Here is a 14,251-nt window from a genome sequence, read left to right as displayed (position 1 = left end):
ATTTTTTTAATTTTTTTATTGTGAGTTTTAACAAAACAAAACAAACCGAAAATATAACAAAACCAAAAAAAAGAACAAAATATAAAAGAAATACAACATATTCTAAAATCCTCAGTTTCAAATATTACAATATTCAAGAAGGGAAAAGGTGTGGGGGGAATAGGTTACACATACACTTCAGTAAAAGCAGACCAAATATCCAGATATAAGTCCATCTGCAAGTTACACCTATATACCACTCTTTCAAATGTTGCTAGTGTTGATAAGTCTTCAGTCCATTGCGTTATAGGAGGTGGGCTTTTATCCTTCCAATATCATAGTATCAGTCTTTTAGCAACCAAAAGGGTGCGAAAAATCCATTTGCGCTGACCATGTGTTACGTTCCAAGAAGCAGGTAAGTAATTTAAAAGAACATTTACATCAGTAAATATTAAAGAGCTTTCAACACAAAATTTATCCATATAGTAACTTCCTCCCAAAAGGAGGTAGCCGTTGGGCATTTCCAAAACATATGAATAAGAGAAGCATTGACTGCATTACACCTCCAACAATTAGCCGAATTTGACAAGCCTTTATTAAATAGACATTGTGGTGTCCAATAGACCTGAAACAAAAGTTTTTGCTGAATAAGGTGTAACCAAAGATCTATTGAAATATTTGATAGACACCAAGACGGCAGTCCACTGATTAAACAAAATAGGATGTTCCAATTCCCTGTTCCATTCCTGCTGTAAACCACTTGTATCATACTTATTCATTGATCATAAATGTTTGTAAACATGAATCATAGCTCGATATAACTGATCAGCTTCAATAAGTATTTCCAATAATGAAGGAGACTCCAAAGCAGTAAAAGCAGCAGGACCTAATCTAGATACCAACAAATGTTTCAATTGCAAATACTGCCATTCAGCTGTAACAGGCAAATCAAATTGACCTCACAAAGTTGAAAATAACAAAAACTCATCATCATTCCCCACTAATTGATCCAGAGTAAAGATCATTTTATCTGTCCAAGTCTGCCGTAAAAAACTTTTCTTACCAATTCTTAAATGTGGATTTCCCCATAAAATCAGTTTAGCATGAGAAAATGGATCAAAGTGTAATTGACATGACATTATACATCAAACTTCTCTAACTGCCAAAATTGGGGGAGGAGCTCTGTCTACCTTGACATGCCGAGAACCTAATGCCATCCATTTAAAGAGAGGCTCCAGACAAGAAGATTCCAACACTGACCAGGGTGGAAAATCTAATCTGAGTGGAAAAGACCAAAATTTAGTAGAAGTCAGCAAATAGGCCCAATAGTACATAGTTAGATCCTGAAAACTGAACCCACCTTCATTAACTGGAAGTTGCATCCTTTTTAAAGATATTCTTGGTGGAGAGGAACCTCAGAAGAATTTACGAAACAAAGCATTAAGGTTTTGGAAATATTTGCCAGGTATAAGTATAGGGATCCCATGTATAACATAAATAATTCGAGGTATGGTATTCACCTTACCCTATAAACTCAACTTTAAAGATGCCCATGTATCTGTATCTCATGAAATATCATTAATCAGCTTGTTTAAATTTAACCTAACCATCTGAGATATATCGCTAGGAATAAGTATTCCCCAGTAATAGACTCTGGGCACTGTTGAAAATGCCAATTGGCTAATACACTAGAGTATACCCTATCTCTAATTGGCACTATTTCTGACTTTGACCAATTAATTAACTAGCCGGACAATTCACCAAAGGACTTAATCAGTTTCATCAAAGCTGGAACCAATGACTGGAGTCTCAAGATAAACAGCAAAAGATCATCAGCATGAAGGCTAATTTTAAATTCTAAACTGAAATGAACAAACCCATGAATACTATTATTTTGTCTAATAGCACATGCCAGGGGTTCCAAACATAAGCTGAATATCGTAGGCAACCTTGTCTGGTACCCCACCCAAGTTAAAAAAAACAAAACAAAAGCTGAGAATAAACTGTTAGTCATTACTCTCACTCTAGGAGCTGAGTATAAAATGTTAACCCATTTCAAAAATTCTATAAGAAAACCAAACTTAGTCAGTGTTATAAACATAAATTTCCAATGAATTTTGTCAAAGGCCTTTTCTGCATCCAAGGAAAATGATGGCCACCTGGTCAGTTCTTTCAGAGTTTAAAGCAACAAAATCAACTACTAATCTAAGATTACCAGCTCCCTGTCTATTTTTAATAAATCCCACCTGGTCTGGTCTAACCAATACAGTCATGACGTAATCTATCAGCCAAGATTGCTGTTAATATTTTGATATCTATGTTAGTTAATGATATAGGTCGATAGTTATGGCCTTTCCTGGCTTAGGAATCACAGTAATATAAGCATCATTTAATGATGAAGAAAGGGAGCCCACTTGAAAAATATGATTGTAGAGGCAATACAACTTTGGGGCTAAACAACTAGAGAATGTTTTATACCATTCAATTGGAAATCTATCTGGTCCGGGTGATTTCCCAGTATTCATTTTCATTATTGCACTCATAATTTCCTCTAAACGCAGAGGAGCTAAAAGGAGCTGTTGGTGTGAAGAATCTAACCGTGGAAGATTAAGCTGAGGGGAAAAAAGCATCCATATCTTGCTCTGATATCTTATTACTAGTACTATACAGATCAGAATAAAACTTTAAGAATTGTGAATTTATATCTTTAGGAGAAGTATATACTTTGCCACTCTCATCTTTAATAGCTGAAATGACATTCTGATATTCATGCTGTTTTAAGACAATGTGCAAGGATCTTACTAGAACGTTCACCACTTTCCCAATATTTCTGTCGTAGACAGGTCAGAGCAAATTCTACCTGTTGTGAAATAGTATTATTCAACTCATGCTTAGTATTCTGTAGCTCTTGATAAAGTTGTGCTGTGGGGGAAGTGGCAAACTCAGTTATAAGAGATTTCAGCTTCTTACTTAAGTACGTCTGTTGAGTTTTTTAAAGTTTCTTTTGATAAGAAGCATAAGAGATAATTCGACCCCTTATAAAAGCTTTACTAGCTTCCCATTCAGTGGCACATGAACCTGCTGTACCCTCATTAATATTGAAATACTCAGTTCAGCTAACATCTGGGTTTTAAACTTCTCATCATTAAGAAGAGAAACATTAAAACATCAGAGACCGGGGGCCCTAGGAGTATCAGAAAATTGCAGTTCCAAACATACTGGGGTATGATCTGACACTAGCAATATATCAATCTTGCAATCTTTTATTTGACATACTAAAGTTGTAGAAATAAATTAAAAATAGTCTAATCTAAAGCAGTTATGGTGAATCAATCTTGCAATCTTTTATTTGACATACTAAAGTTGTAGAAATAAATTAAAAATAGTCTAATCTAAAGCAGTTATGGTGAACTGGTGAAATAAAAGTATACTCTCTATCAGCAGGATGTAAAATTCTCCAAGCATCAATTAAACCATATTCCATCATATAAGCCTGGAGTGCCAATCTCACAGCAGACTTAGTCTTAGGAGAAGGTGTATTCCTATCTAACGAAGGATCTAAGGCCTCGTTAAAATCCCCACCAACAATCAAATAATCATAGGTAACATCAACCAGTTTAGCAAAACAATCATGAAACATAGCTGGAGAATCAATCTTTGGCCCGTATACATTAATCACAGCAATTAATTTACCCATATACTTTCCTACCAAGATCAAAAAAACACCCCTCAGTATCAAAAATCACCTGTTGAATTAAGATAGAAAGTCGCTTATGAATTAAAATTGCAACCCCTTTACACTGTGTTGAAGTATGTGTGACATAGCCCTCACTAACCCAGTCCTTTTGCAACATCTGTCGATCTGCGGCCATCAAATGGGATTCTTATTAAAAAAGCCATGTCAGCATTAAGCTCTTTTAACTTAGTAAGAACTCTTTTCTGTTTGTTTACTTTTCGTAGCCCCTTGATGTTCCATGAAATCACGTTAAACATTGAAAAAACAAAAACAAATTATTTGCCCCTCTGCCTAAACACATCTTTCCAAATTTGCAAACGTTAGCTAAATTTTTATACCATAAATGGCACAACAAATACCTCCTTGGTTTGCATTTAGAACTAACCATTTCAACCATCATCAAAGTAGTTTTTGTTACGTAGAAACTGAGAAGAAATTTAAAATTATTCAGAAATATGAACAATAGTTGAAAATAAAAATAAAACTCAAATAATCCAATTTGTGCCACATACCATGAAAAAATGCCAAAAAAAACCTTAAGAGACCAAAACAAAACAAAAACAAAAAATAAAAATAAAAACTTTTGCCATCTGTTTGGACTGATGTGCAACCTCAATGCTCACCTAGGCCCCTCCCACAAATTAGTAATAATAGCATTAATAAAAAAAAAGAATTAAAAAGGCCAATAGGGTATTTAACTAATATTTTATCTGGAGATATATTCATATACGTATATATACACACACACACATACATATATATGCACACAGACACATACATACATATATACAAGTGTGTGTGTGTACATATATACACACACATACATGCACAGATATATATGTACCTACATAACCTTATTAAGCTAAATTTTAATATAGTAGTTACATTATAACCTGCATTTACTCAAAATGTGCAAATTAACACACTCCAAACCAGAAATTATATATACATGGTTATACATATGCAACAGGAGAAGAAGAAAAAAGGAGGGGGAGAAGAATTTTTTTAAAAAAGGGAGAGGGGGAAGCAGTAGTATACAAAACATTTGATCTGGAATGTCGCCCAGACATTTTATCAGCTACAAGCTTCAAACAAATATGCTGAGAAGGGGGGGGAGGGAATGTAATATAGCTGGATTCCGACTCAAGAAGCTGAAGAAGAGGAATCTTGCATTTTAATTTTAATGCCAGTGAGAAATGATTCTGCAGCATCTGACCTTAAAAACTTCTTCATCTGCCCTTCAAAAAAAATGCAAAATGTGGCAGGATATTTTATGTGATATTGCAAGTTAATTTGCTTTGCCAAATTTCTCGCCGTAGAAATTGTCTTCTTCTATCAGTGATTTGTTTGGCGTAATCAGGAAAGACCATAATCTTGTCGTTGGCTGGCCCCCACCGGAGCTCCCCTCTCTCTCTTGCTAAACACAGGAGATATTCTTTCATGGAATCATGTACAAATTGAACAGTAACAGGCCTTGCTGTGGAACCTCGTGTAGAACCAGGAACACAATAGGCACGCTCAATATCAAGTGGAAAATCAGAAGGCAAAGCCAATAACTCATGCAGAAATTTATCCATAAACTCAGCAAGACAGAGATCTGTAGCCAGCTCTCTGAGGCCAAGAATACTCAGGTTAGCTCTCCAAGCAAAGGCCTCCAGTTGATAAATTTGAGCAGACAGTACACTGAAGCATCCATAGCAGTTTCATGAACAGTAGCCCGGTCTTCAAGTGCATTCACTTTCAACTCCATCTTTTAAACAAATGTTCATTGCGTCCACAGACCCTTGAAGAATAGTGATGGAATCCTGAATTGTTTCAAGCTTATTTGACTGCACTGATAACTATGAGGACATATTTTTTATCAAAACAAGCAACTCCTCTCCCTCTCTCACTTGTTTAGAAACCTTTGCTGGGGGGGCAGTTGGGGGGTAGGCAGCGTTCCCAAGCTTTTCTTCCCCCTCAATGTTGCCATCCTCCTCTCACTTCCAAAAGCACAACAAGCAAATATAAGTGCGGAAACAGAAAACAAAAGCTTAATCAAGTTTAACTGCAAATACCCAGATAACACGATAGCCTCAAAGAGGTAATTTTAAAGCTGAAACTCGGGAGAGATGCAGCGAAGAGCCGATCACGATGCCATCTCCAACCAGAAGTTCACATTCAAAACAAAATGTTTCATATGCTGTCTCTTAATCTGAACAAGTTTGGTTAGTATGTTATGGAAATATGGTAAGGTATTATGGGAATCAGTTTCCCCAGTATTATGAGAACCTTAAGCTCTCTTCAGGCATTTGCCAAAGAAGGGTTAACAATTTGTTGTTGTTGTTTATATCTATATCCTGCTTTCTTCCAAGGAACTAAAGGTGGTGGTGCACATACGGTTCTGCCGTTTCTTATTTTATCCTCACAACAACCCTGTGAGTTAGGTTAAGCAGAGAGAGAGTGACTAGGCCAAACTCACCCATTAAACTCCATGGCTGAGGGGGGATTCAAACTCAGGTCCCCCCAGCCCTAGTCTGGCACTCCAACCACTATATCACACTGGTTATCAAGCCCATCCTATGCTGTGGGAACATAATGGGAGCATTGCCCATTATCTTACAGTTCCCAGACAGCTGGATGTAGTATACTCTGGTGCTGTTCCATCCCTAGGAACATAGGCTTTTTCATAAGATGCATCTTCTCAATTCAGCCTTTCAAAATATGCAGTTTTAATGTTTTTAATGTTCTTGTTTTTATTGTTTTAAGATTTTATTGTTTTAAAATGTTGTACACCGTCTTGATGGCTTTTTAGCCAATAAGATTGTATGCAAATGTCAATAAGAAATAAATACTACAACAACAACAACAAGGCTGAAACTCAATTCCTTTTTCTGGACAAGCAGGTTGATCATTGGTAACACATTGACATCAAACTATAATAGAAAACCATAACATTTTCTTTGCGTTTGGTTGAATAGGCTTCAAAAAGACCTAGACTTCACTACAACACATCTGTTACAATGCAGACTTGGAAACGTCATCTGCAGACAAGTAGGTTTGTGTATGTGAGGTTTATTTCCTTTTAAATTTTCATAAAGTATTTAAACCACTTAGAGATATTTTTAAATACAGTCAGCAATATATAAATCCATCGATTGCGCCCTCAGTACTGGAAGCCCCTGAACCTGGAGGCGTCCAATCATCCAGTGCATGGTGAGAGAAGTGGTGGAGGCGATCTTCACCTCCCCATCCTCCTGACCTGCAGATTTTAGCCCCTCTAGTGAGGGCGCTTCAGAGGAGGAGGGAAGGAGGCTGGAAGATGCTCAGGATAACCCTTATCCTGGCCTCTCCAGTCTTCTCTTCGCCCACCAGAATGCCTCCTTTCTTCCTCCTCCTAGGTCGCTTTTCCACACTCAAAGGGCAGCCAACATGGTTCTTTCTGCACCAGCTGTGAGAGGCTGGATTTCCAGCTCTCCCTTCCAAGGTCGGAGCACTGTCTCTGGCCTCAGAAGGGGGAACTCAAACAATCCAATGGTCCCTGGGACACTCGCCTAGGGACCATAGAATTGTTCTCTTAAATAAATAAACTAAGAGACATAAAAAAGGGAGAGCAAACAGGGGCCTTGAAGTTGCCCATTAACAGTTATCAGCAGACTGAGCAAGGCACACAGGTCACCTGGTCACAGTCTTCCCCACTCTGGTGAGATGCACTGTATTTCTGTTCAAATCATAGCAATTATTTCTATATTTGCATGTATACATACAAATTAATATAATTTTTTTGCAAATCTGTGTCTTCTTTTGTGGTGATGCCTAAGTGGCTATCCTAACTGGGATCTACTGGTAGAACTCTGGGTGGTTTATATAGATCAAGTGAGAATACTTACTCCAATGAGAATAAGGGGAAGAAACAATAACAAGTCTCTGCCATGGCTGACCTTGTGCTAATTGCTTATCTCTCAGGGCTTCTTCACACGGAGCTTTTATCCTGCTATTGAGATTGGTTACTCACGGAAGTTTGCGGGGCCCTTTGGACGACGTCGTTAACCTCCAGGGCGTCTCCCACACTAAATGACCTTTATTCCATTTTTTTAAAGTTTGGAGATAATGACCTATCAAATTACCATGCTTGAGTTCCGCTTGAGTTCCGTTGTGAAAACCCAAGAGGAGCTAGACCAATGAAACACATGGAAGACTCAGATAAGGGGGAAAGGGGCAGGGGGTAAAGGAAGCACATGTAAAGGGATTCTGTCATGATCTTGCATTTAAAACAGAAGCAGAAAGCCCTGTTTTAGATGCAGGATTTTAGGCTGGTGTAGAGATGGTCTCAGTGTTCCCCATCTGTAAAATAGGAGTTTTATTCGGTTGCTTTTGACTAGATCTTTGTTCAACTTTGCTAGCCAGTTTTAGAGAGACATGTTTGAATCCCTGATCTATGGTATCTTCCATGTAGATTTGTATATATCACAGTGTACGATTAATGATTGCAGTAGATTATTGACTCCTGAGCCACCATTTTGTGTCTGGCTCTTGTTGGTAGGCACTAGCATTCTGATTAAAAAACCAAAATAGATCCCGCTAGTGTGAAGTCTGCCCACCCCCTGCTTTAAAGTAAAACAACATCATCAACAACAACAACAAGCAGCTTGTCTGATCACAGATCTCTCGCATCGCATCTGTTTTGGCCTTTCGTGCCATTCACTGAGTGCTAATTCTTGAGTTCAGTTTCTGATATGCCACCTGGAAGTGCAATTTGGGTCCTTCCCCTCTTTAGGCAGTTCTGAACATCATTTTAACAGGCAGAGCAAGCCCACATGTGTTTAATGGATTCCAGAAGCTTGACACCGAAGGCAGTGTGCAAAAGCTACTGCATGGAGTGTTGTCCCGGAGCGATGTGGGCTACTTACACTGGAGCAAGGAAGAAGTGGAACATTACAGACTCTTGCAGGTGATGTAAATATACAAATACCAAACATATGAAGCAGCACCTCTCCCTATAGCAGCCTGACCATGCTTTAAGATTGTCAAAGGAGGCTTTTCTCGAAAAGGCTTTTCTACGCATGGCTGTTAATGCACTGTATCTACTTTCAGTTTTGTCGCAGAACTGAGATCCAAGCACTACGTGAAGAGTGTTACCTTTCCCATTTTTCCACTACATAAGCTCTAGATGGCATGGTGGTATAGCAGAATAGCACAACTACACAAGTGAAAAAGGCAGGGGGAGGGTGTTGGTTTCACAAATAATACTGTGTTTTCCCTGCTCTAAAAAAACTCATCAAAAGTGCTCTTTAGATGCAGAAGCGAAACTGGAAGGTCACAGCATTGTCTAAAGAACATGTAAACAGCCATGAGTAGGAATGATGAGCACACAATAACTGCCTCATGTAGGAAAGCTCGAAGTACTGTTGGTACATTGCAAAGGAAAGAGTCTTTATTGTCATACAATGTATCAACAGTATTTTGAGCTATTAAGCTTGACATGAACTGTCTGTTTTATGTATTTCTTGTTCTGGTTGATGTTTTTGTTTTATTTTAGGGTTTTAAAACATTTTGTATACTACCCTGATGCCATAAGGGTAGCATAAAATATTTTAAAATAAATAAATCCCTGAATTTCTCTTGAGAATCTGTTGGATTCAGGTGTATATGTGAGCTATAGGGCCAATTAAATGTGACATTACTCACGTGTGTTGAACAAGTATGCTTAACCTGGCCACTTTTATTTTGGAGGGAAAGTAGTTGCAAGATTGACTGATTGATTGATTGATTGATTGATTGCATTTATATCCCGCCTTTTTTCGTCTTGCAAGGAACCCAAGGCAGCATACATAATCATCTTCCTTTCCCTTTTATCCCCACAACAACAACCCTGCGAGGTAGGTTGGGCTGAGAGTCTGTGACTGGCCCAAAGTCACCCACTGAGCTTCCATGGCCAAGTGGGGACTAGAACCCAGATCTCCTGGCTCCCAGTCCAGTACTCTCACCACTACACCACACTGGCTCTTCAATCATATTGAAGATCCCTTCAATCATATTCCCAGGGCAGTTTACAAAAAAGAATAAGACAATTAAAATGTAAATATAAAAACTAGAGGTCACAAAATTATAAAAGCAGAATAAAATAGCTGGCAGGATTTCATACAAACGGAATTGCTGCGCTGGATCAGATTAAAGGCCTATCTAGTCCAGAATTCTGTCTCTGCAGCAGCCGACCAGATGTCTTTGGGAAGCCCACAACCAGAACATGAGAGAAATAGGACCCTCTCTTTCATGTTCTCCAGCAACTGGTATACTGCCTCTGATTATTCCAAAGGTAATATATAGCCATCATAACTAATAGTCATTAATAGCTATGGATTTGTCTAATCCAGTTTTAAAGCTGTCCAAGTTGGTGGCCATCACTGCAGCTTGTAGCAAATTCCATAGTTCAACTATGTGCTGTGTGAAGAAATACTTCCTTTTGCCTGTCGTGAATCTCCCACCATTTAGCATCATGGATTGATCCCAGCTGCCCGTACTATGAAAGAGGGAGAAAACACTCTCCCTATTCACTTCCTCCACATCATGCATAATTTTATACACTTCTACCATGGCCCGCCATTACTCATCTTTTTTTAAGCTAAAAAGCCACAAACATTGTAACCTTTCCTCATGGTCAAGATACTCCATCCCTTTCATTTTGGTTGCCCTTTTTCTGCACCTTTTGCATCTCTATTTGAGGTGTGGGATTAAGTGTGTGTCTTAAAAGTTTGGTGAAATAATAAGGTATTTGCCTGGCACTGAAGGGACAATGAAGTAGGGTAATGCAAAGATAAATAAACATCTGGCCACCTCCAGATGTGTTGGGCTACAACTCTCATCAGCTCCAACCAGCATGGAGATGATGGGAGTTGTTGTCCAACACATCTGGAGAGCACTAGATAGGGGAAGGCTAAATGTATTTAAATGGTAGATACATAAGAAAGATCCACCATCCCACTTCCCACATCAATTCCATAAAACAATTATGGATTGCATAAAGAAGTACTTTCTTTTGTCTGTCCTGAATCTACTGTCACTCAGTTTTATTAGATGAACTCAAGTGTTGGTATTATGAGACAGAGAAAAATGTTTCTTTCTGCACTTCATGCAAATAATTTGATAGATTTGTATTACTGCCCCCCTTTTTTTTCTAAACTGGTTTCTAACATTTTAGCATTTCCATGTAGGGAAGCTGCTCCAATTTCCTGATCATTTTGATTTCCTTTTCCTGCATTTTTTCCAGCCCTACAATATCCTATTTGAGATGGAGCAACCAGAACTGGACTCCCTTATTCCAAATGTGGCCATACCATAGATTTGCATAGGGGGATTAAAAAATCAACAGTTTTGTTTTGAACTCCTTTTTTAATCTCTTTCCACAAAATCTCTTTCCTGTTTAGTTGCCCCTAGTTTGGATCCCATCAGTGTATCTATGGTTGGGATTTTTTTGCACCCACTTTATACTTACATCAGGTCACAGTTGCTGGTTTTTAATAATTCGCCCTGTTTGGAGAGACCCTTTTGGACTTTGGCTTGATTTTGCCCACTGTGAATGAATGAGTAAATTCTGGGCAGGGACAGGTAAAGAAACAGGGCACAGGACAGATACTACTTTTTAAGGAAGGGTCTTAAATTCTCCAACAGATCAGGTTTGACAAAGTCCGAGTCTGACAAAGCACCCCCACACACACACACCCCAATTGAAAAGTCTTCCTACCCCTGGACAAGTGCTTTTTTTAAGGTGAAGAGGGTTTTTGTTTTGTTTTAAAAGTGAATTTTAAAAAAACTTATTTTGCTGCCTGACTGTGGATAAACTATATCCTTTTTACCCTAGGTTGGACGCATGCTGAAGACTCCTAAATTGCCTATATGGTTGTGCAACATCAATGGAACATACAGTGTTCTTTTCAGCACTAACAGGTTGCTCTTGTCTGACTGGAAAATGGAACACCTCTTTGACCTGTATTTTTATAATGGGCAGCCCCCACAGAAGACAACAGTGCATCTAACAATAGGTAGGCACTTACATTTGCTGGAGGAGAACTTTTAAATGAATACACTTACCATTTTTTCAATTGCATATGTCCATCATGCTTTTTTCACGAATGATGCTTAAATCCATTTTTTGTGCATTTCCCCATCTCCATATATCAATGGGGGTGGGGGAGCTATATTGACTTGAGTGCACCTTCTGATTTTTAAACTGGCTCTCTTATGCTTTTTGTAGTGTAGTAACAATATGCAGAAGTGATGCATTCCAGACTAAAATGTGTTTTTAAGCAACCCCTATAAAAATACCCAAACCTTAGACAAGTCACAGTAAGCCGGTACAAAAAATAAAATACAGCTCTGACTGAGAGGAGATTTTGAAAGAAAACTCCAGCAATTAGGAGACAAGAGCATTTCTAAAGAGAAGTACAGTCCCTGGGGAGAGTACTGAAAGTGGGGGGGGGGGGCGGAGAGAAACCCAAATTGTTTTAGGCCATATAATCCATTAAGAACCCAAATCTCTCTCTCTCTCTCTCTCTCTCTCTCTCTCTCTTTCTTTTTCTTTCTCTTTTTACTAAGCGCTCAGTGACCAAAAAATGCCAAGAAAGGGCTCTCTATTATGCAGAATAAAGAACAGGCTGGAGAGTTAGGCATACATTTTCTAAAAAGCACCTTGTGAACATTTGGATATTTTGAGAGCCAGCATGGTGTAGTGCTTAGAGTGTTGGACTAGGAGTGGAGAGACCCAGGTTCAAATCCCCACTCAGCCATGAAGCTCCCTGGGTGTTGTTAGACCAGTCACTATCTTTCAACCTAAACTACCTCACAGGGAGGGGGGATTAAATCATGTGTGCTGCCTTGAGCTCCTTATGAGAAAAGTTGGCTATAAATGTAATAATAACAATAATAATAATAATAACAACAACAACAACATGTTGTTGATGATGCAAGGATTTACTTCTCCTTATCTGCTGGCTTGTGAAGTGATGGAAAGCTCTGTTGAGTTCCTTCTCTGGGAAAGAAGGGGAGAAATAAGGGAGGAGGGGGATTGCTCTTCTGAGCAGAAAGGATGGAAAGAGTCCTTTCCTTCTCTCCCTTGCTGTGTATTCTATGAATTTGGGTTGCTGTTTTTATCCTTTTTCTCTCAGGATGTAGTAATCAGAATAAAACAAAACAAGTCCTTCTTCCAAGATTACTCGAGGATGTTGGGAAATGGATTTTTAGGTGTCAGACATTAATGGAAGAACGAAGACAATGGGATTCTTTCTTTCCTGATGTGAGGAAAGGATGGGAGTTGATGGGTGCATATCTCTGGCTTTCACAGGTTCAGGTGAGCAAGATAGCTAGGGGGATTTTGGTGATGGTCTTAAGCAAAGGTGACAAAAGAGTCATGTAGATGTGCTTGCTTACACAATATTGGGTTTTCATGGTCTTACAGCTTTAAAAGGCATTGAATTTTTCCTTCTATTTGGCTTAAACAGGAAGGTTAGAAATCAGCATAAAATATTTTCATGGTGGGGGCTTCTGTAGTTGTTGTCTTGAGGCAAGATCTGAAATTTGCAAGTGTTAACACAGAGGAATTAAGGCAATCAGAGCACAGTGGCTGTCCAGAAAGTGTATGCAAGAAGTCTGCATCCCCTCTTGGGTTGTGCATGGCCTTAACATCCTATGGGATCTGTTTTTCTGCCCTTTTCCAAGACCAAAAAACCCTAGTCCCCGTCCAGATATAGGCTACATTTTCCCAGATCAGCAGAATGTTGGGGTACTTCATAACACTTTTAAACCATAGAAAGAAAGACAGGGGAGCTGGAAGAGAGTCGGAAAACCAATGGGTTGGTTCCAAATGTAGTCATACATAGAGTAGACCACTGAAATCAATGGGACCTATATAATTTACATGTGTCTACACTAAGTATGATGAACTTGAGCACACTCCGGGAGAGAGCGGAGGACAGGAAGGCCTGGCGTGCTATGGTCCATGGGGTCACAAAGAGTCGGACATGACTTAACGACTGAACAACAACAACAACACACTAAGTATGACCAGGTCTGGAACCAATCCATAATCAGGAGTCTCTGTTTTGCATGAAACAGGGTATAGGCACATTTGTTTTTCTTCTTCCAGACACTCATTCTCATCACTGGGAAGAAAAGCACTCTGATGAGGACAGTGATCCAGAAAAAAGGTTCCCTTCTGTGGAGATGGCAGTCTGAACTAAGTGGGAGGGTGCTGCCATCAACTGGAATGGGATGGTCCCATTTTTCTGATGAAAGCTGCTGGAGGGGTATATGTAGTTGAAACTCCTGTCTGCAGGCTTCCCCCACATGAACCCTGAAATCTAAACCAGGACGAGGTGGAAAGAAAATTGCTACCAATGGACCAAATATTGGCAGTTTAATAGTTCTGCCAGCTTGGACTTCAAATTTCCATTCTAAATTACAAGAAATAAATCAGGTGCTTATGAAATTGATGAAAGGCAACCTGTGCAATGTACACACACAGCTGTCAGCAGAGAAAAATAGGAATATGACAATGTGTATGTG

The 14,251-nt window shown here is 38.9% G+C and overlaps 1 protein-coding gene across 1 annotated transcript in view; it reads left to right on the top strand.

Moving 5' to 3' along the window:
* MINDY4B (MINDY family member 4B) overlaps positions 1–13,975 on the top strand; it is a 29,850-nt gene extending 15,875 nt beyond the window's left edge. Inside the window, 4 exon segments of the mRNA XM_084845698.1 lie at positions 6,676–6,748; positions 8,472–8,645; positions 11,553–11,733; positions 13,833–13,975. Of these exon segments, the coding sequence (XP_084701824.1) occupies positions 6,676–6,748; positions 8,472–8,645; positions 11,553–11,733; positions 13,833–13,975 (571 nt within the window).
* The last annotated feature ends 276 nt before the right edge of the window (positions 13,976–14,251 follow it).

Source organism: Heloderma suspectum, chromosome 3 (assembly GCF_057233095.1).
Source record: "Heloderma suspectum isolate Gila_16-S chromosome 3, 16-S_ref, whole genome shotgun sequence".
Taxonomy (NCBI): domain Eukaryota; kingdom Metazoa; phylum Chordata; class Lepidosauria; order Squamata; family Helodermatidae; genus Heloderma; species Heloderma suspectum.
The sequence above is the reverse complement of the archived record's forward strand: the minus strand, read 5'-3'. Positions and strand labels throughout refer to the sequence as shown.